Source organism: Hemicordylus capensis, chromosome 3 (assembly GCF_027244095.1).
Source record: "Hemicordylus capensis ecotype Gifberg chromosome 3, rHemCap1.1.pri, whole genome shotgun sequence".
In the NCBI taxonomy this organism is placed as follows: domain Eukaryota; kingdom Metazoa; phylum Chordata; class Lepidosauria; order Squamata; family Cordylidae; genus Hemicordylus; species Hemicordylus capensis.
The window spans coordinates 170,337,935-170,360,715 of record NC_069659.1 but is presented as its reverse complement, the minus strand read 5'-3'; the positions used below and the strand labels follow the sequence as shown (position 1 = coordinate 170,360,715).

Genomic DNA, 22,781 nt, shown 5'->3' with positions numbered 1-22,781 from the left:
AGGACAAATACTTGTCTTTGAAATATCAGCCATGCATAATTCAAAAGGCTGAAAATAAGGATATATATTTTAAAAAGAAAACACCACCAATCTTGATCTGAATGTATTGCAAAATTAATATGGAAGCACCTACTTTGGTAAATATGCATAATGTCAACCCCACCCCCACCCACACATAAGATATATGTGGAAGGCCCTGCTCTAGATACCATTCACCAGAGAGATTTGGTGACATCCTGACCTATGAAGCACAATGCTTTGCGGATATGCTGGTGCTATAAATGTAATCAGCTAAGCCAGCAGTGATGATTGCAAGGCAGCAATTCCCCTCCCCTTCGCCTTGTGCGGGGGGGAGGGAGTTTGTCTCAGCCACCCTGGACATGAGGCCCTAGAAGTGGCCTGATTGGCCAATTTGCAAAAAGGGGCGTGGTTTCGGCTGCAGCATGGTCGATCTACGCCTCTACTCTTCAGTTTTTTTCAGGATCTGCATGAGGAAGGAGCTCTTTACTTGGGCTCCTTCCACTTAGGCCTGGGGAGGGTTCGCCCTGGAGCGGGCGTGGCAGTTCTCCAGCGGGTTCCTTCAGGTCCCGCTGTGCAGGGCATTAGGTAGACAAGTCTCCAGGCTTTGCAGAATACCAGCAGGGCTCTGTGGCCTGTGGGCCCGATCGCAGCCTTCTCCAGCGTCCCGTTCCGGCATCTGCATCACAACAGGGCTTTGGCCCTTTGGTTTGTTGCAGGCCCGGGAGGGCCATGGGGTGGGGCATTTTGCAAGTTTTTCTACAGCTTTCTTTGCTCTCCTGATCTTTGGAAGGGGTTTCTGGCTGCTTTGGGGGGCCTTGTTGTGAGGGGTTGTTGCTGGGCTTTCGAGTTGGCTTCTGGGGTTTTTTCCTTGAGCTTTGGTATTCCCTGGGGGTGGTTAAGGTTTTTTCCCTTCGTGCAAACCTCTCCCACATCCATAGGGTTGCTCTGTAGAGCAAGAATTGGGGGTTGGCTTCTCCTTCTAATATTGGTTGAGGGCTTGTGGGTGTTTTCACGATGCCCAGGAAAGCTAAGGAGAAAAAGGGTGGGAAGCCTGTTAGGCAGCCAAAAGCCCCCCCCCTTCTTCCTCGGATGAGGATGATGAAGAAATGGCCCTTATTAGGGGCTTGATTGGTAGGATGGAGGCCTTGGAGAAGTCTCGCAGCGCTCCTTATGATAAGGGTGCTGGTCCTTCTGGCGGGGTGGTGGTGTCCCTCCTCCCAAGGTGCCTCGCAGGACCAGGGGGGCTGCCCGGAATCAGCTTTAAAAATCACTCTCTAGTAGGTTGGAGGCGTTGGAAAAGGGGGGGGCAGCCGGCCTGGCTCCTCCCTCAGGTCTGCAAGATCCATCCATGCCTGATGACCTGGTTCCTGGAAGGCCTGCTCCTGTGGCTCCATTGCCGTCGCCTGAGGACCCGGCTCCTGTGCTGCCTGCTCCGTCGCTTCCACTGCCTGCTGCGCCGGTTGAACCTCCGCCTGTGGACCCTCGAGTACCGGTGACCCCGGGTGAGCCAGCAGCACCTACACCTCCCAGCGGCACCGGCCAGTGGCCCTATGTACCCTGGCCGATGCCAGCAAGCGGGAGTTGGGGAGTACACTCATATTGGCCTCCTTATACACATCCTTGGGGTTTAGGTCCCCCTGTTAGTATACCGGGGGTTACTGCTGGCCTGCAAGGGGCGGCTGAGCGGGTATGGACGGGCGCTGTGCCCCCGGGTACTCCGGTTGCCCCACCTGCAGGTGTGATCCCTAGCCCGGTTCCAGCAATTTCTGGTACCACCAGTCACTATCCCATGGGGATTCTCCCCGCCGGTTATCATGCCCCATACGGTGGCATGGGGCTGCTGCTTGGTGACCGCTTACTGCCTGCTACCAAGGAAAAGATTTTGAAGGGAGAGTATATTGACATTTTTAGTCTCCTTTTTCGCAAGCCAGGAGTAAAACATAAAGAAGGGGAATCCTTTAAGGACCACGAGGCCACTAAGCGTAAGCCAGTTGAGAAGACGTGGAATAACTGGTTGTCAGGATTTACCATTTATATGGGCGTCATAGTTCAGGCGCAGCCTGCCCGTGGCCCGGCGCTTTTAAAATACATGGATATGATCCATAGGGCAGTGTCCGATTTTGCTGGCTCCTCTTGGATCCGGTATGATGAGAGTTTTTGCATGAGGGCTGCCTTGGACCCTTCCCTACCGTGGGACACCCCTTTACAGGAATTGTGGTTAGTTATTATGTCCCAGCCCCGCCCCGTAGAAGGGGATCGGTCAGACAGTGGCCACCTGTTATCTAGGGCAGCGGTCCCATCGACATCGGGCGGGGCTGGCCAGCAGTGGGTTCAACCCCACCTGGTCTGCTGGGAGTACAATACCCACGGTAAGTGTACCTGGTCCCCCTGCCGCTTCAAACGTGCATGCGGCGTGTGTGGGGCCAAGCATCCTAGCTTTGTCTGCCCTAGGGCCAAGTTCAGTAGCTCAGGGTCCAAGTTCCGGCCCGGCAGCAACAACAAGAAGGGTGCCCCTCCTCCACCCCCTGCGGGGAAAGGGCCCCAGCCCCATCAAGCTTGATGTACTGGAGCGTTTGCTCTGGGACTATCCGGATCAGGTTGTGGCTGCCTATTTGAACCGGGGTTTCCGGGAAGGTTTTAGGATACCGTCTTCGGCCCATCGTGGGCTTAGTAGCTCTCGTAACTTGAGGTCTGTCATAGGTAAGGAACAGGTGGTTCTCAAGAAAATCAATAAGCAGGGGGCAGCTGGTAGGGTTTTGGGCCCGTTCAAGAGCACTCCCTTCCCGGGTTTGAGGGTCTCGCCCCTGGGGGTGGTCCCTAAGAAGGTACCTGGTGAATTTGGGTTAATTCACCATCTATCTCACCCTCGGGGGTCATCAGTGAATGATGGCATCCCGGATAGTTTGTGCTCAGTACAATACGCATCTTTTGATGATGCTGTCTGGGTGGTTAGGGGCCTGGGACCAGGGGCCCTTATGGCCAAGTGTGATATCAAGTCTGCCTTCCGCTTGCTGCCCGTTCACCCCAGTGATTTTGAGCTGCTGGGCTTCGCCTTTGCCGGGCGATTCTATTTTGACCGTGCCCTGCCCATGGGCTGCTCCATTTCTTGCGCAGCTTTTGAGGCTTTCAGTACATTTCTGGAATGGGCAGTGCAGCGGAGGGTGGGGCTTATATCCACCTCGCATTACCTAGTTGATTTTCTTTTTGTAGGGCGGGGCTATTCTGAGGAATGCCAGCATTTGCTTCGCTCCTTTATGGAGCTGGCGGACAAGCTGGGGGTCCCTTTGGCAAGGGACAAAATGGAAGGCCCCATCACGAGGCTCTCCTTTTTGCGGATTGAACTTGACTCAGTTGCTGGTTGTTCAAGGTTACCCCAGGAAAAATTGTTGGCCCTTCTGGACCTAGTTAGGGCAGCTGGCCGAGCCCAAAAAAGTACCCTGAGTGATTTACAAGTGTTAGTGAGCCATCTTAATTTTGCATGTAGGGTGGTGGCCCCAGGTCGGGCATTTTTGCGGCAGCTGTGTGATATGATGGCTGGCCTTCAGGCCCCCCATCATGGGGTCAGGATTACTGAGGGCTCTAGAGCTGACCTCTCCCTTTGGGAATCCTTTCTGTTGGGTGTCAATGTTGGGTAGCCTTTTGGAGGAATGAACTGTTAGTGGAGGCTGACCTACAAGTCCATTCCAATGCAGCAGGTGGAGTGGGTTTTGGGGTCTATTTTAGGGGTCGCTGGTGTGCGGCCCTCTGGCCCGTCGAGTGGGTGAGGCAAGGGTTAGGTAGGGATCTTACGTTTCTGGAGCTTTTTCCTATCGTAGTTGCAGTGCACATTTGGGCCGACGAGTCTTCTAACTCGTTGGTCCGGTTCTGGTGTGACAACCAGGCAGTAGTGCAGGTCATCAACTCACAAACCTCTCGCTCCCGGAGGGTTATGGGGCTGGTAGGGGCCCTGGTGTTGCAGTGCCTCCGGGCTAACATCTTGTTCCGGTCCCGGCATGTTCCGGTTGTGCGCAACGACATAGCTGATGCTCTGTCTCGTTTTCAGTTGCACAGGTTCAGACAGTTAGCTCCCGAGACGGCACTGCAACCGGATCTCATGCCCGCCTTTCTGTGGCAGCTTGGCAGTTGGAGGCACAATAGGCCATAGCGGCGTCTCTGGCGCCCAGCACCAGAGCCAGTTATGCGGCTAAGCTTCAGGCCTTTTCCTTGTTTTGATGATCTGAAGCTTTGGAGGAGGTTTGGCCTGTTCCAGTGTGCCAGCTGCAACAGTTCCTCGTTATGTTACGTAGGGCGGGGCGGGCTGTGTCCACGCTTGGCGGCTACTTAGCTGCTCTGGCCTTTACAGCACAGGTAAAAGGGGTTAGTGATTTTTCAGCGGATCCTCGGGTACGGCGCATGCTCGAGGGCTGGTCCAGGGAGAACCCGGGCAGCCTCGACTCTAGACATCCTTTCACCATAGATTTGGTTGCCGCAGTGCTGCAGCAACTTGAGGCCTGCTGTGCTAACCAGTGGGAGGTAACTCTTTTTCGGGCAGCTGTTTTAGTCGCCTTTTTCGGCGCCTTTCGTCCAGGTGAGTTGCTACCATGGAACAGGGGCTCCCCGAGGGACCGTTGTTTGCAATTTTCTGATTTGTCACTCAGTGACGGGGTGGCACAGCTTTTTCTACGCCGTTCTAAGACGGATCAACACGGTAAAGGGCAGTTGGTGCGCTTGGCGGCTGCCTCTGACCCTGGCATTTGCCTGGTGATCGCCTTGCAGCGCTACGCGGCCCTCGGGCCTGCCTCAGCGGGGTGCCTGTTTGTCCACGTGGATCAGGCACCTCTTACCCAATACCAGTTCCTGGCAGTGGTAAGAAGGGCTTTGGTTGCAGCTGGGGTGCCGCCTGAAGGGCTCACATTACACTCCTTCAGGATTGGGGCAGCTACTGCAGCTTCCCGGTTGGGCCTACAAGAGGCCGTGGTACGGCGGATCGGCCGGTGGAAGTCCGTGGCGGTCAGGCGTTATGTGCACTGACAGCGGACTATATTATCTGGATTGATCGAATTTTCTTTTTGGCAGGTGCTGGTGGGGCAGCGGCTCCTGTACGGGTCCTGATCTGTGGCCATTCGTTGGTCTTTTGGGCCTTCAAGCGGACCAGCACCTCCCACTGGGGTTCACAGCTGGGGTTTGGACGAAGAGCCCTGGTGTATTGGTTGGGCATGCGGGGCATGCTGTGGAGTCAGCTGCTCCCGGCCATTAAGGATCACTTAGCTAGATTCCCTGTGCCCACCGTTCTTGTCCTTCACTTGGGTGAGAATGACTTAGGCAGGCGGACTGGCCTGTCCATGGTGCAGCAAGCCGCCTCTGATTTGACCGTACTGCGCAGGTGGATGCCCGGTGTTTGTATCCTCTGGATCAATTGGCTTCAGCGCAGGGTTTGGCGCTCTGCGTTTAACAGGTTTAAGTTAGAAAAGGCCCGGCGCAAGGTTTTGGCCGCCATAGGTAAGTTAGTTTTGGCGGCTGGGGGGGACATCATTAGGCAACCTGATTTAGCAGCTCGCTTCCACGAGCTATATCGCCTGGATGGTGTTCACCTTTCCAAGGCTGGGTGCGATTTGTATTTACGCAATATTCGGAATGGGCTTGCTGCACTGTTGGATGGCATGGGGCAGGGAGGCCAAGCAAGGGCTGACCTCCCTGGGTGGCAGTAACAGTGCGGGCTAAGGGGTAAGTGGTTGGTTAGAGTATGGTGAGCACCCTTGGATATTGTAAGGTGGAATGGTCAATCGCTCCTTTGTAGCCTGTGCGGCACGGGGAGAAATTGATTGCCAGGAAACCTGCTTAAGGATTTCATCAACCTTTGGGCTGTGCGGTCCGGGGTGGGTGAAGACCTTGAGCTGTCCAGATCCCCTCTTCTCTGGAGGGCGGTTGGCTTTGAAGGAGACAGGTGGGGTATACCCGCTTGTTTCCTGAGCCAGGGTGTGTCGCCCATGTCAGGTGATGAATAGGATGGTAGCATCCTAGCTCACGCCTAGGGGCCCGCACTGTTCTATGTTGGTGATTAATCACCTGGTTTACAGTCCGCCTATGCCTATTTGTTTATTAATAAACGTGGCCCCTTTCATCCATTTAACGTCTCTGTTTCTTTTTGGGCCGGGGTCTGGGGACAATTCCCCTCCCCTTCGCCTTGTGCGGGGGGGGAGGGAGTTTGTCTCAGCCACCCTGGACATGAGGCCCTAGAAGTGGCCTGATTGGCCAATTTGCAAAAAGGGGCGTGGTTTCGGCTGCAGCACGGTCGATCCACGCCTCTACTCTTCAGTTCTTTTCAGGATCTCCCTCCCTCCCTGATGCAGAGCGGGTTCAGTGACTGGTCGCTTCGGGGCCAAGTAGGAATTTTTTGCTCCCAACATATTGGCCTTTGTTGGGGTTTTTTCCGCCTACTCCGTTCTGTACTCAGTTGTTAGTTAGTTTTAGGTTGGCCACGTGGGCAGTAACAGTGCGGGCTAAGAGGTAAGTGGTTGGTTAGAGTATGGGGAGCACCCTTGGATATTGTAAGGTGGAATGGTCAATCGCTCCTTTGCAGCCTGTGCGGCACGGGGAGAAATTGATTGCCAGGAAACCTGCTTAAGGATTTCATCAACCTTTGGGCTGTGCGGTCCAGGGTGGGTGAAGACCTTGAGCTGTCCAGATCCCCTCTTCTCTGGAGGGCGGTTGGCTTTGAAGGAGACAGGTGGGGTATACCCGCTTGTTTCCTGAGCCAGGGTGTGTCGCCCATGTCAGGTGATGACTAGGATGGTAGCATCCTAGCTCACGCCTAGGGGCCCGCACTGTTCTATGTTGGTGATTAATCACCTGGTTTACAGTCCGCCTATGCCTATTTGTTTATTAATAAACGTGGCCCGTTTCATCCATTTAACGTCTCTGTGTCTTCTTGGGCCGGGGTCTGGGGACAATGGAATTTCCACAACCTCCCCTTCTTTCAGAAGTTTTCTGTGAAAACTTAAAATACTGAAAATATGTCCAAGAGGGTTCTGCAGCCCTTGGGAGTATATTTTCAGGTGACACAGAGGACTTCTGAGGGAAGGGGAAACTGTCAAGCCCTCCTCCATGAGCACCAGTGCTGCATTAATCAGGAACTGGCACATCTCATAAAGCACAGCTGCTTCATTAGTCAGGATGTCAGCCATTAAATCTTCCCACTAATGTCACCTCAAATGTGGGATGCTCTGCCCAGTGATGCCCACCAGAAGACAACCCTCTTGATATATTTTTAAAAAAACATTACATGTTTTGGAAATGTTTACATGTTTAGAATATGTTTAGAACATGTTTATTGTTCAGACATTTGGGATTGTTCAGACATTCTGGATTTCTAGCATTTCCAGTAAAGTAACTGCAGATTGAGCTGATTTAACATTTCAAAACCTTGAAAATTTATTTCTGCATGTTATTTTTTTCTGCTTACAGTTAACCTCTTTGCTATAAAATGGCAAAATAAGGAAAGCTTTAAAAAGAATAAAATCAAATGACTGTAAACATTACAATAAGATCATAGTAAGTTCAGTAATTAGTACAAAAGGTAATTCTGTGGTCCTGACAAACTGGCGTCTAGCTTGCTTAGCACACTGAGGATCCTATGCAACCATAGCAGCAAAGTTGAGAAGCAAAGAAAGGCATTCCCGACACTCGTGACAACACTATTAACTGACAAATCCCCCCACATCAGCCCAACATGGTTGAAGCTCATAGGATCCTCATCGCACTATGCAAGGTGGCCACCAGCTAGAGTACCATAGGGTCCTAAGAAACACCAGATGGGATTAACCATTCCTAGAGCAGACTGTTTAAAACATAATGAAGGGCAAGTACTTGATACTGTACACAGTTGGCATGTAGAATTTCTTAATATTTATTTAATTGATCGTTTAATGCATTTCTGTGCCACCTTTCAGCAAAGGATACTAGAGCACTGAAGAGCATAGAAGCATTAAAATAAAATATAATCAGTACAATCATCAATAACAGAAATAATTCCACAACAAAACAAAACCAAACCAGTAGCAATTAAAACATCAAAGAGAGAAAGGTTTCCAATAGCACTAACATAAAATGCACAGGGGTCTATGAAGAGGGTGGACAAGGGGACACTTCCAAGATAATTCTAAATTTACTAACTTTTTTGTTGATGTATGGAAATGGAGTAGAGCTCTAGAAACACTATTCATGAGCATGATGCCTAGTGCGATCTGAGACTATTCCTAGTGAGAGAATAGTGACAGGCTTTTGCTGGCAGGCCTGTCCTCTTTACTGTTCTGGAGGAGCGTTCTGCCAGCAGTCAGCAGATCACTGTTCAGATGGATGTTGCTTGTTCTGCTTTAATACTGCTGTTTCTTATTGGCTTTCATTAATTGTTTAATATCAGGATACCCCATAAATACAAAGATAGCACATAGATGGTAGGATATGTTTGCATAGGCATTCTTCAGCATGTTCTGTTTTAACTTATCAGAAGTTTGTTTTTTAGCCTACTTTCCTTAAGGAAAGTAAATGTATGAGATCACTCAGCATTCTGTGTGTGTGCCTGTGTGTCTGTCCATGTGTATGTGTCCTCCCCTATCAACTTCACAATACTTGGACCAATATGAACCATATTGGGACACATACGGACACCTCAACAGCGTAGTTTGTGATGATATCATCTGCTCCGATTCAAGATAGCGGATGTGTGAACATTTGAGGCACAAGTGGGCAAATGTGAACTGCCTAACCAGCAGTTATTTGCTACAGCTATAGGGACACATAAGGATGCCTCAATGGGATAGCTTGTAATGAGGTCATCTGTTGTGGTCCAGGCCTGATTTATATACTAAATATGCTCATTAGCTAGCATACAAAATTAGGCATGTCTCATAGTGTCACCAAGTGACCAAGTTCTTTTATAAAGTGACCATGTAGGATCTGGGTGCAAGGAAGAAAGGAGATCAAACCAATCCTAAATGATTCAATGGGCTTTATTGAGTATAAAAGAATAACAACATCAATCTAACTGAGCAGAAAGCAGAACATTCTATCAGTATTACTAACAGTATTTCAACCCTAGCCAGCACCAATATCCACCCAGTGTTCCTACCTAACATGTGTGTGTGTTAAATCTTCCTAGAGCCTAATATAACTCAGATATAGACGGAAAAGGGGGGGTAAGGAAGGTTGAGGACTTGCATGGGTTGGGGAAATCAGGAATTAGTAGAGGGACGAGGGGAAAGGAGAAGAAGGGGAAAGGATGGAGGGATCCAAGGCTTGTGTGGTGGCATATTACCAGGATCAGAGGCTTGAGAACAGTGGATCTTTCAGCTGAAGGAGAGAAGCTTTTGGCTGGAGACAGGAGCTTTTAGATTAAGCATGCAGTTTGCTCAGAGCACGGCTGAGAGTCAGAGCACCATGGCTGGGGAAGTCTTGACTTCTCACTTCGCAGCAGAAGTCACAAACAGTCCCTTCTCCCATGGAAAGAGTTCCTGCCTCTAGCCCCGTGGCTTGGGCAGCAAACCCTTGGATTGCTCATGAGCAGATCTTGCTTGTAGGCACAAGATTGCTTGTAGGCACAAGACTGCTAGTTCTCTGTCCAGTAAGCTTCATTCTTTATAGTTGTATTTTCCTTTGATCTCTCATAGAGTCTATTTGAATTCTCCTCATCTTTTCCTGGGTCCCCAAAAAGGTGACAACTTGCTGTTACCTTCTGGATATCATCTTTTAATTATTCAGCCAGTCCAGAGAGATCTCAATCTCATCTTCTGTTAGCTGCTATCTTGAGGAGGGGACATTGCCCAAAGCAAATCTGCATCTGAGTTGCAAATGGACCCCTTCTCTTGTCCCAGATTTACTAGCCTGGTCCCAAAAGGTGTTAAAAGTCAGGAGTTAGTGAGAGAATTAGTTCTATTTGTGTGAGACAGCAATTACATTATTTCTTGTGTACCTCTATCTTGTGTGTAATTATAACAAGAGAATAGTTAAAGTAACATAAAAAGGGGTACATGTGTGTGTGAGACAAGTTAATCAATACATTTGACTGAGGCAGAAGCATCCTGTCAGAGGAAAAGGGATAATTTCAGCAGTGTGAGACTGGTAATTAAGCCTGACCCATTGAGTCTCTTGTGAGTTCCACAAACACTGATAAACAATGCTAGATTACCCCTGCCTCTGCAAATCATTTACCAGGCATTACCCAGGCAGATCTGGGTGTCAATTCACCCTGAGTCCAGGCATTTAATTGCACTCTTAATATAAAATGAAATCAGACACAGGCCTGAAATCCATATACTTCAGGGTTGGTACCTCTGGGTTAAATGTTGGGGTTAAAGGGGGGTGGGTCCCAACACATCCACCCTTATACAAGATGGTGGATGTGTGAACAGGTGAAAGTGAAAGTGGATTAAGGTGAAAGTGGATTAACTTGTGGATCATCTAGCTCAGGGATCCTCAATGTTGGGCCCCCAGATGTTCTTGGACTTCAACTCCCAGGATCCCCAGCCAAAGGCCACTGCAGCTGAGGATGCTGGGAGTTGAAGTCTAAGAACATCTGGGGGCCCAACGTTGAGGATCCCTGATCTAACTGATTTGAACCAAATTTGGTACAGTTGTAGTGACTCATAGGGACACCTCAAAGGCATAATTTCTGGTGATATCTTCCATCCCGATTCAAGATGGTGGATGCCTAAACATTTGAGGACAAGTGTGCTAACTTGTGAGCCGCCTAATGGATTTGAACCAAATTTGCTACAGCTGTAGAAACACATAGGGATAATTCAGTGGCATAGTTTGTGATGATGTTATCCACCCTGACTCTGGATGGTGAATGTGTGAACATTTGAGGCAAAAGTGGGGTAACTTGTGAAACGCATAATGGATTTGAACCAAATTTGCTACAGCTACAAGGACACATAGGGATAACTAAATGACATAGTTTGTGATGATGTCATACACCCCAATTCAATAAGGCAGATGTGTGAATGACTGAGGTGCAAGTAGGCTAACTTGTGAACCATCTAACTGATTTGAACCAAATTTGGTACATTTGTAGTGAGTGACACAAAGGGACACCTCAACAGTGTAGTTTGTGATGATGTTATCCAGTCTAATTCAAGATGGCAGATGCATGAATGCTTGAGGCGCAAGTGGGCAAAGTTGTGAACCACCTAACTGACTTGAACCAAACTTGGAACAGTTGCAGGGACACATAGGGACACCTCAATGATGTAGTTTGTGATGAAAAATATGCAACAGACATGGCCCACGTATCAACTACTGCTTGTTCTTCAAGGCACAAAATACGAACTCAAAAAGCTAGATCTCATGCAGGACTGGAATATCTCTTGGTTTCAGTACTATCAGATCAGTGCCTTATTTAAGCAAGATTGTAAAAAAGGTTTCAACCAATCAAAGTCAGAATTTGAACAACAGTTGTGTGATAAGGAAAGAAAACTAGTCTCTAGGATGTATGGTCTGTTATTATTGGAAGATACAAGAACGGAAGCAGTGAAAACTTCTGTGGTAAAATGGGCTCAGGACTTTGGTTATAATATTGACTTGGAGAAATGGGAAAAGCTATGGATAAAAGACATGAAATATACCGCCTGTTCTAGTTTAAAGGAAAATAATCTTAAGATGATGTACAGATGGCATTTAACTCCCAAGAAGTTGGCCTTAGTCTACAAGAACATGTCAAATAAATGTCGGAAGTGTAAAAAAGAGGAGGGTTCCTATATACATTTATGGTGGTCTTGTAAAAAGTCTAAAGGCTATTGGGATTTAATTTATAATGAGCTTTAAAAAGTGTTTAAAATGACTTTTCCTAAGAGCCCAGAAACAATACTATTAGGTATTGACAACAATGCTTTGCTGAGGAAATACTGGATCCTCTTTATGTATTTGACAGCAGCAGCAAGACTGACATTTGCACGCGAATGGAAAGACAGTCATTGCCTGAGTAAAGAGGATTGGATACTTAAAGTATTAGAATTGGCAGAAATGGCAAAATTAACAGCATTATTAAGAAATAAACTTGAAGTATTTAAAAGGGATTGGGACCCTCTTCTTGTTTATCTAAAAACACATTATAAAATGGATTTTTATCAGGCCTTCGAGGGGTAACAACAAATGCTTAAAAAATGTCCCAGAGTTGATTTCTGTATGATTTATCGGGGGGAGAATGATGAAATTACAGGCAAGACCTGGGTATTGTTTCTGATACTTGTTCCAATGATGAGATGGAAGTCCTTATGTGCTCTTTTTTCTTTTCTTGTCTGTCTGTCTGTCTGTTTGTTTTATTTGTGCTTTCCTTCTTCTGTTGTGGAAAAACTGAATAAAATTTAAATAAATAAATAAATAGTGTAGTTTGTGATGATGTGAACTGCCTAACTGATTTGGATCAAATTTAGTCCAGTTGTAGGAATTGTGAGAGGAATGTAGGCAGACTGGTTCTTATCAGAACTACTTGTTTCTCAAGGCAATGGGCTTGTTTGCAGTAGTCCAGTTCAGGCTTCTCCAGGCCATGGTCAAATGTATCAGTGGGTGTTTCCTGAGAGTGGCAAAAGGCACTGGAATAGCACCTTTGCAAGTACAATTTTACTTGCTTTCAACACACACCAGCAGGCTTCCGTTATCCAAGCCTGTGCTAATGGATGCTTTGAACAGATTGCCAGAAAAAGCAGCAATCAGTTCTTAACAGAATGCAAATGCTGGCCAGCAGGTGACACTGAGAAAATTGTGCTAGGACCCTGCTGACATTATGGACAAAGCATCAACCAGCAGAGGCTCAGACAATGGAAGCCTGCTGATGTTTGTGGGAAGCAAGTAAAATCACCCTTGCAAAAGAGCTGTTCAGTGCTTTTTGTGCTGTCTGGAAAAACCCAGTTTATCCTGATTTGGGACCTACAAAAGGAGGGTTTTTTAACTGAAGCTACTCTTGGAGGGTGTCCCCCCCATATGTTTCACTACAGTCTCTGGAGTCAGGTGGTATATTAAATAAATAAATAAATAAATAAATAAATAAATAAATAAATAACAAGTTATTAAAATCTCCAGGATAGAACATAAGAACAGGTCTGATCCGGCTCAAGGCCTAACTAGTCCAGCATCCTGTATCACACTGTAGCCCACCAGATGCCTCTGAGAAGCCCACAGGCAAGAGGTAAGGGCATGCCCTCTCTCCTGTTGTTGCTCCCCTGCAATGGATATTTAGTCTTTGAGGCTGGAGGTTGCCTATAGCCTATAGACTAATAGCCATTGATAGACATCCTCCATGAATTTATCTAAGCTCTTCTTAAAGCCATTCAGGCTGGTGGCTATCACCACATCGTGTGGCAGAGAATTCCATAGGTTAATTATGTGTTGTGTGGGGAAAGTACTTCTTTTTGTCAATCCAAAATTTCTTGGCAATCAGTTTCATGGGATGACCCCTGGTTCTAGTGTTATGAGAGAAGGAGAACATTTTCTCCCTATCCACTATCCACACCATGCATAATTTTATAGCCCTCTATCATGTCTCCCCTCAGCTGTATTTTTTCTAACGTTAAAAGCCCCAGGTGTTGTACCTTGCCTCATAAGGAAGGTACTCTATGGCCATGACCTTCTTGGTTGACCTCTTCTGCATGGTGACCAAAGCTACATGCAGTACTCCAAATGTGGTCACACCATCAATTTGTTTAAGGGCATTATGATAGTAGTTTTATTCTCAATCTCCTTCCTAATGATTCCAAGCATGGAATTTGCCATTTTCACAGCTGCCACACATTGAGTCCACATTTTCAACAAGCTGTCCACCACAAACCCAAGATCTCCATCTCCTGGTCATCGACAGCTCAGAACCCATCATCGTATATGTGAAGTTGTTGGGGTTTTTTTGCCCCATTATGCATAACTTTACACTTGCTAACATTGAACAGCATTTGCCATTTTGTTGCCTAGTTCCCCAGTTTGGAGAGATCCTTTTGGAGCTCCTCATAATCTGCTTTGGATTTTACTACCCTAAATAGTTTGGTGTCATCTGCAAATTTGGCCACATACTTGCTAACCCCAACTTCTAGATCATTTATGAATAAATTAAAAAGCACCGGTCCCAATACAGATCCCTGGGGGACCCCCCTTCTTACTTCCCTTCAATAAAAGAACTGTCCATTTATACCTACCCTAGGTTTCCTGTCCTTCAATCAGTTACCGATGCACACATGAACCTGTTATTCCATTCCTAAGTTTATTCAAAAGTCTCTGCGAAAGCTTTTTGAAAGTCCAAGTATACTATATCCACTGGTTCGCCTTTATCCATCAAGAACACCAACACGTTGGTGAGGCAAGATTTACTTTTGCAGAAGTCATACTGGTTCTCCTTCAGCAAGGCCTGTTCTTCTATAGAACAACAATTAACATTGCAAACAGTCAGCACTGGGAATGCTTTCCATCAATTTGCCTGGAACAGAAGCTAACCAACCTGCAATTTCCTAGAACCCCCATGGATCCATTTTTGAATATCGGTGTTACATTGGCTACTTTCCAGTTCCCTGGTACAGAGCCTGATTGTAGGTATCAGTTACATATTTTTGTAAGGTGGTCAGCAATTTCACATTTGAGTTAAAGAACTGCCATCCAGCCTGGGCGATTTGTTAATTTTTAATTTTTTCAGGCATTTTAGAACATCATGTCTTGTTATCTCTATCTGACTCGGTTCTTTAGCCTCTATCCCTGAGGCACAGGTCTGTTCAGGCACACGTATGGGCACGGTATTGTCTGCAGTGAAGACAGATGCAAAGAACTCATTTAACTTCTCTGCAGTTTCCATATCCACCTTAATAATCCCCTTCACTCCCTCATCATCTAATGGTCCAACCACATCCTTGGCAGGTTTCCTGCTTCTGATGTATTTAAAGAATACATCAAAGAATACATTGTTATTGCCCTTGATGCCTTTAGCTAAATGTTCCTGAAACTCTCTTTTCACATCCTTTATTGTCTCCTTGCATTCTTCTGCCAAGGTTTCTGCCTTTCTGTTCTCTTCATTTGGGCAGGCCTTCCAATTTCTGAAGGAAGTCTTCTTCCCCTTTATAGCTTTCTTGACTTTACTTGTTAGCCATGCTGGCATCCTCCCAGAGTTGGTGGTACCTTTCCTCCTTTTCGGTGTACGTTCTAACTGGGCTTCCATTATTGTGGTTTTAAATAAACTCCATGCATTCTGGAGCAAAGCGACTCTTCTTATTTTCCCTTTCAGTTTTATTTTCATTAATCTTTCGATTTTAGAGAAGTTTCCTCTTTAAGTTCAAAGTGTCTGTGTTAGAGTTCCTTGGTGATTCTCTCTTCACATATATACCGAATTTGATCACACTATGGTCACTGTTTCCTTAAGGTTTTATGACACTGACATCTCACACCAGTTCCTGTGCACCACTAAGGATTAAATAAATAAATAATACCAATTATTACAGCTCTGTCTCTCTTTGATGCCTCCCTGATTTCCTTCAGCAACTCCCAGTCAGTGTCAGCGTTTTGTTCCAGAGCGCAGTAGCACATTCCTAGTAACACATTTCATTTCAGGCCTTGTATTGTTACCTACTGTGTTTCTGTAGAGGACTCCAGTCTTTCTAGGTTTTCTAGCTTATTAGATTCTAAAGGTAAAGTGTGCCGTTGAGTTGGTGTTGACTCCTGGTGACCACAGAGCACTGTGGATGTCTTTGGTAGAATATGGGAGGGGTTTACTATTGCCTCCTCCTGCACAGTATGAGATGATGCCTTTCAACATAGGTTTTCCCATATTCTGGGAAACATACTAGTGGGAATTTGAACAGGCAACCTCTAGCTTGGTATGCAAGCCATTTCCCTGCTGTGCCATTATGTGGCTTTTATTAGATTCCACCTCTTCTTTAATATTGTAGCAGATTTAACCCAGCCTTTGTCTCAAAGCAAGCCCGTGTTAGGGGAAGAACAATGCTGAATCATCCTCTCTCTTTCTTTCACACACAAAGGCTGTTCCTTTAAACTTAAAGCATTTCTTTAGTAGCTCAATTGCTGCCTTCATGCCCACTTTTTAACAGAGTTCAATCCTCCCCTGGTGTGGGTGAAATTCCAGGGAACTCTCCTTCTCTTTACTATTGGAAAAGTACACAAAAACCTCCATGTGCAAGCTACACGTGATGAGAAAACTTGGTAGAATGCTGAGGAATCAAACTTGAGACATGTGTTGCACCAGAGTAAAACCCCTTTTCCTGAGTTAAAAATCCATTCAGAGGCAGGTAAAATACAAAGAACCAAAAGAGAAAAGCTTTATTCAAAATACTACAGACTGCTTCTGTCTGAGACTTTCTCAGCTTCTAGTTACAGGTAAAACCGCCCAGAGACACGAGTTGGGGCAGTATAAAAGTGTAAAAATAAACAAATAAATAAAAAGAAACACCCAGTAATTGCCAGAATACTTCAAAAAGCAACCCAGTTGCAAGGAACAGGGATATCTTTACATGCCCCTTTAGGTTACAGAGACTTTTGCAACGCCCTGGATGGACTTAGGCACAGGTTTAGCATTTCTTACGTTACAGATAAACAAACTTAGAACAATTGTAAGGAGTTGCAAAGCGCACCAAAAGAAAGTAATCTAATGTGAGCTAACTATCAAACTGTTTCCTGGCTAAACCTTTCAGAAGCCAAAAGCCCTGGCTTCCTTCCCCCATGAACTCACCCCAAACTCCAAGAGAGAATTCAAGCTTCAGGCAATCCTGTCTCTCAAGGATCTGCAGATGTCCTTCCATGAGAGAATTCTCCAGGCTAGCTGTTAACCATGAGGCAGCAAAACCTTCTTGCTGCGCACTAAGCCTTCTGCCCGTCCTCTCTCATTTCCCACCTAGCTCCTTCTGAACAAAGACATGCTTCTCTTCCTGCTGCCAGGGCCTCTAGGTCCCACCCACCGTGTGCTGAGTGGCTGATCCCTAGCCTGTCAGTCAGGACAGGGTACACTTCCAGTTCACTCTTTACAGGAAAGGAAAGGCTGTTACTGCCTGATAGTTACTAATATACTGTGCTATTCCACCTCCAATTTGCCTCTCCTTGTCTTTTCTATAGCGTTTATATCCAGGAATAACAGTGTCCCACTGGTTCTCACTGTTACACCATGTTTCCATTATGCCCACTATGTCTATGTTTTCATTAGCAACCAAGCACTCCAGCTCTCCCATCTTGGCTCAGAGTATTCTGACATTGGCATATAAGCATCTGTATGCTGAATTGCTTACCTGGTATGTGCTTTCTTTTTTATGGCCATTTGATCTCTTTGACCAGCTAGCACATCCTTCTGTCTGCTCTTTACATGGTTTATCTGAAGCATTCACACCCTCACACCTTAAGGGATGGGATTAGTTGAACCAGATACTGCCCAGCTCCTGTCAGCTATCCCTCATGCATTATTTTAAAAGCTGCTCTGCAACCTTTTTTGAGTTTAAGTGCCAGCAGTCTGGTTCCATCTTGGTTCATGTGGAGCCCGTCCCTTTTGTACAGGCTAGTCTTGTCCCAAAATGTATCCCAGTGCCTAATAAATCTAAACCCCTCCTCCCAGCACCACCGTCTCATCCAAGCATTGAGACCCCTCAGCTCTGCCTGTCTCACTGGCCCTGAGTGTGGAACACGTAGCATTTCTGAGAATGCTACCTTGTGGGGTCCTGGACCTCAATATACTACCTAGCAGGCTAAATTTTGGATCCACTACCTCCAGGACTAGCTTTCAATAGTAAGCTGGGAATGCTGATTCTTGGAGACTCCAGTCCAACAGTCAAGGCTGAGCTGTAGGCAGCAGCCACTAGATGGCACAAGTCTAGAAGCGTTTAGAGGAGCCAGGCAACCAGTCAGCTCAGGGATCAAAACCAGTATCCAGAGGGCAGAAGCATACCAGTAAACTCGGTCGGGCAGACAGTCAGGAACCAGAAGACAAACCAGGAGCTAAAGGTCAGGAGCACACTAGGGGTCATGCCAAGCTGACAATTCAAGCAGGCTAACAGAGACATACATACTAGCAGCAAGGGAACTTCAAAACTGAAGCAAAGTCTACTTCAGACAGGAAGCCTTTTATAACATGGGGTCAACATGGGGTCTGGAGACTTTAAAGCTGTTGCAGTGCAGCAAGTCACCACAAGGGTCAGTGGTAAGCAGAGTCCCAGCCTTAGGCAACTTTGACACCAGTCTTAGAATGCTGGCAACCCTATGCAAAAGGCCCTGACTCCCCACAGGCTGACTTCCTCTTTCCCTAAGCAGAGACTGAGATGACAATGAGCATGGCAGACATCCATTCATGTGATCTCCACTGATAAGATTCCAATAAGAGGATTGAAGGGGGAAGTGAGTCCATAGGAATGCAGGTTTTAGGCAGGACAAGGGGTAGGGTGGGTGAGTGGTCTTTTATTGCTATTTAGCTTGGATGGAAATGGGAGGGGAGGGGGGGGAATTGGAAAGGGAGGTGGTAGGAGCTCATCATATAGCAGAAGAGATAAAAGTGGTTTGTATGTTTTTTTGGAAAAAAACCCCTCAACTAATTAGATTTTTAAAATTTAAATTATAATTGTTTATTTGGGGGCTTTAAAAAGCATTAAATACTATGATTTTTTCCTTTTAAAATAACTCCATTAAAATTAAATCTGAGTCACAAATTAAAGGTGCATGTCTGTTAAATGGACAAATTAAAGCTATTCATTTGAATTAAGGAATGTCATATAGTGCTATGTATGTAGCACTATGTATGCATGCATGTAGTCTGTATGTATACAGACTTTGTGCAGGCTCCCGTGGCCTTCCTTGTTTTTCTTTAGTGCCATGCAATGGTGATGGTGTCAATGCCATAAAGACTATAGAGCAGGCATCCCCAAACTGCGGCCCTCCAGATGTTGCTGAACTACAACTCCCAGCATCCCTAGACACAATTTTTTGTGGCTGGGTATGCTGGAAGTTGTAGTTCAGCAACATCTGGAGGGCCGCAGTTTGGGGATGCCTGCTATAGCGGGTCGGGCCACTGACTTGTAATTACAATTAATAGACCTTGCCTCCCCCCACCCTTATTTCTGAGAACACCCTCGATGAAAACCTGAAAAACCAACTGGATATCTTGTTTAAAAATATGAATATTCATGATAGAAAGGTCATCTGTCTTTCAGTGGTTACCTGCCAAATTGATAAAGGAAGGCAATCTCATATTCTCTTCCTAAAGTCTGATATCATGATGGGATGACAAGAGATGGATCCCTGTCATTCACTCATGTAGCTTTTCATCTTGTGGCTGAGAAGTGAAAAGACCCTGTGGCTTTTTGCTTCCTTTGTAGCATCTGGCTCTGGCCAGTGTGACAGATTATCTGGCTAGGTTATCTGCCTGACCCTGTGTAGCTGTTATCGACTCTTCATCTGCACTGATAGTAACCCAGCAAAAGAAGCAGGCAGATGGTAAGTTTAACCCTGTTAATATTGTATATCCAAGGTTCAGTGCTGACTATCACTTCACGTTATGTCATGTAAAGTCTTCAAATGCCATGTCCTGTGCTGCCCATTTTTAGTGACAACCAACCATCTTAAGCCTTTTGGCATTTTGTCAGCTTAGCAGATCCAGAGCCATCCATCACTGCTGTTAGGGCTGTCACACACATTTAACTTCAGCATCAGCCAAAAGCCCGCAGTCTTGGTTACTGATCAGAATCATTGCAGCTGTCAGTTGGGAAACAAAAAGTCTGTTTCGAAATTTGGATAGTCCGACTATTTATATAGTACAAAGAGGCATCTGCATTCTATCCAAAGTTAGTACTAGGAATACTGAAAAGAAGATGTGATTTTCTCCCCAATTTCAGTTGAGCATCTGTGAAGGAATATCTGTCATCTCTGTAGGTAAAAGACTGGAATACAAAGATATTTACTTCTGCTTTGCCAAAACAGACATTCCAGTATGATCGACCAGCAGAACATCTCTCTCCCCTGGCAAAAATTTAAAGAGGAATGGAGGGTATTCCCCACCCCCCACCCCCACACACCAAGGTTCAGTATACAGAATAAGAAGAATACATGGGACCGCTGTTCCCTGTCTCCTACCTACCTATAAGATACATGGGTTTCATTTCATACACTGAGTTTTCCCATCCCCACAAGTGGCAACCAATGAAGTGAACCTGAGGCAAGGGGGCTCCCCATGAGGCAAACTGAAGGATCAGGTGTGCCTGCCTTTGGGAAGCCTCTTTTGGGGCAGCAAAATGAACTCCACCAATCCCCAGTGGAAGGAAACCTGCCAGCCAGTTGCTGCGTCCCAGAGGTATAACTTGGTAATTTTGGAGCCTGGACCTAAAGGCCTTTGGAACCCATCCCTGCTGCAAGTTAAGCATTATTTTTAAATACATAGGTTCTTGAGGGCACAAACCACACCACCCAGGACAGACTAAAGAGGATTTGAGGGCCCTCAGGGGGTGTGGAGGCCCTGGACTTCGGCCCCGAAGTCCAGGGGTAAGAGCACCTCTTCTGCCTCCACATGCCCCTAGGCCGGTACTCACATCCCAAGCCTGGGAACCAGTTCCAGTGGCCCAGGTACGGTGGCCTGGATTATCTCTTGTTGCCGCTCCTTCCCAGCAGCACTGTGTTGATGGGAAGAAGAGAGAGAGAGGTAGTAGGAATGGAAGTTGGGGAGAGAGAGAAAGGGCCGTGGGGAGAGAGAGATAGGCTCAGCTTCTCCTATTCAGCAGCTTAATAATGGAGTGATGAAGAGAAACTGGGACCAGATCACTCTCTCTCGCTCTCTCTCTCAGCTGCTGAACAGTAGAAGCTGAACCTATGTCTCGTCTCACTCTCTCCTTCCCTTCAGCACTGCACTAAGCCAGCAAGAGGGAGTCCAGGCAGTTGCTGCTGCCACTGCCAAAGGCAAGATCCCAGCTGCCTATTGCAGGCATGCCATAGCTGCTGGTGCATGCCTGGGCATGGGAGCCAGGAGTGGGGCCAGAGAGGGGTAGGGTGGCATTTCTTGCCTGGCCTCCAACTTTGGGAGCAGCAAAATGAACCTCCATCAACCCCTAGGGGTATGTGTGAGAGCTCTGAGCATGATGTTGTCATGCTAAGTTTTTTCTTTAGCTCAACATTAGCAGGGAAACATGGGGAGGAAACCCTGGAAGGTAGCCAACATATCTTTGATGTAGTTTGGGCTAAGTAGCCTTGAGATCTTTCCTGAATGTTCTCATTTGTAAAGATACATTCACATCATGGGCTGGTTCACACATACATACCATTTGATGATTGCACCAGATACATACATGTGTGAACATTAATCTATAGCATGGATCAGGGAGACACTTCGCTTCATCTGACTTTAGGTAGATTTTAGCACAACTTCGGGTACAGTATCTCACACAGAGCACATATGTTACTCTGTTACACATATGTTATTTAGTAGAGCTCTGTATGTTAATCTTCCCCCACTTATGTGTGTGCACGGGCCATTAGGGTCCTCACTCAGCATTCTGTCTCATCGCAACACAAGTGTTGTGGAGCATGAATTAACTTGCATTGAGTGGAGGGGAAGGCTGGGTATATGCCCTGCTAAATGGGCAAAGAGGCACCTTTTCAAAGTGGCGATTCTCTGTATTTAGCAGGGGGAGAACAACTGGCTCTATCCACCCCAGCACAGTACCCCTCCAATGACTGTTGCTGGTGTCTAACTTATGTTTCCTTCTAGATTGTGCGCCCTTTGGGGACAGGGACCCATCTTTAGTTATTTATTATTTCTTTATGTATACAGCTTTGGTAAGTTCTGTTGAAAAGTGGTATATAAATATTTGCAATAGTAGTTGTAGTTGTGATTGTAGTAGATAAGATAAATATATATGGACCTCTAATTCATCCCAATGGCCTTTGCACAGCATGCACATGTATCAATGTGCATTTGTAGGCAAGGTAGAAAGAAATCTATGGTTCTGTTGAGCCAATGGGAATCCTCTGTGTACAGGAGCTGAGATCAGTTGGACTGGATCATGCTCTTAAAAAGTTAAGGAATTTTGTTTAAAGTAAATTATGTTGATAATAAGCCCTCTAGGCAGCAATCGTGTCAATTCTATGTTTTGTACATTATTTAACTAGTAATTATGTAGGGAAGAGGAAGTACATTAGTGGGAAAGTAACTGGAAAGACCTTGCCACACAAATCTAACCTCATTCTGCAATAGATTCAGTGGTTCTTAGTCAGATTTCTACAAAAATTAAGTAATGTTGAATTAGTTAATCATCATATTGCAATGAAATGACTATGGATGCACAAATTATATGGATATTAATACTGCATTAGTTCATCATGATTAATCTTATAACAATTAATAAGTGAGTGAACAAATGATTGGCCATTTATTAGCAAAGAAATATGCACAATTATGTTCATTCCCTATTAAACAATTGGAGTTAAATTTTTTAAAAATAATGCAAATATGATCGGAAAAGGATAATGCAATGAATATCTTTTCAATATGCTGTCATGTAAGACCAGACCGATATTGGCACAACTGGAACATTAAATCAATTATCTTGAATTGTATTAACTAGAAAGCATGGCCATTCACATGAATGAAATCAGAGGGTTAAAAAGGGGTGACTATAGATAAATTGCTAGCAGGACAATGAGACCATGATCCAGAGATCGGTGTGAGCACTTGGGACGCAGTTATCTTTCTGCCCAAGCAGACTTTACTGCTGTACCTTCAATTTATGTTCTAAAGTTCCCTGAGCTTATGTGGGTTGTCAGGGTGCAGAAGACACTGCTTA

At 45.9% G+C, this 22,781-nt stretch overlaps 1 protein-coding gene across 2 annotated transcripts; it reads left to right on the top strand.

The window, feature by feature from the left end:
* The first annotated feature begins 329 nt into the window (after positions 1-329).
* Positions 330-6,908, top strand: LOC128352477 (protein diaphanous homolog 1-like). 2 transcript variants are annotated; one of them, XM_053313099.1, is made up of 2 exons: positions 330-394; positions 498-6,908. In XM_053313099.1, exon 2 carries the CDS (start codon positions 1,370-1,372, stop codon positions 2,579-2,581), a length of 1,212 nt encoding a protein of 403 aa, XP_053169074.1. In that variant the 5' UTR covers positions 330-394; positions 498-1,369; the 3' UTR covers positions 2,582-6,908. The 2 variants fall into 2 exon arrangements, with proteins under 2 accessions (XP_053169074.1, XP_053169075.1); XM_053313100.1 differs by lacking the exon at positions 330-394 and having other exon boundaries at positions 490-1,523; positions 5,077-6,908.
* Positions 6,909-22,781: the final 15,873 nt, after the last annotated feature.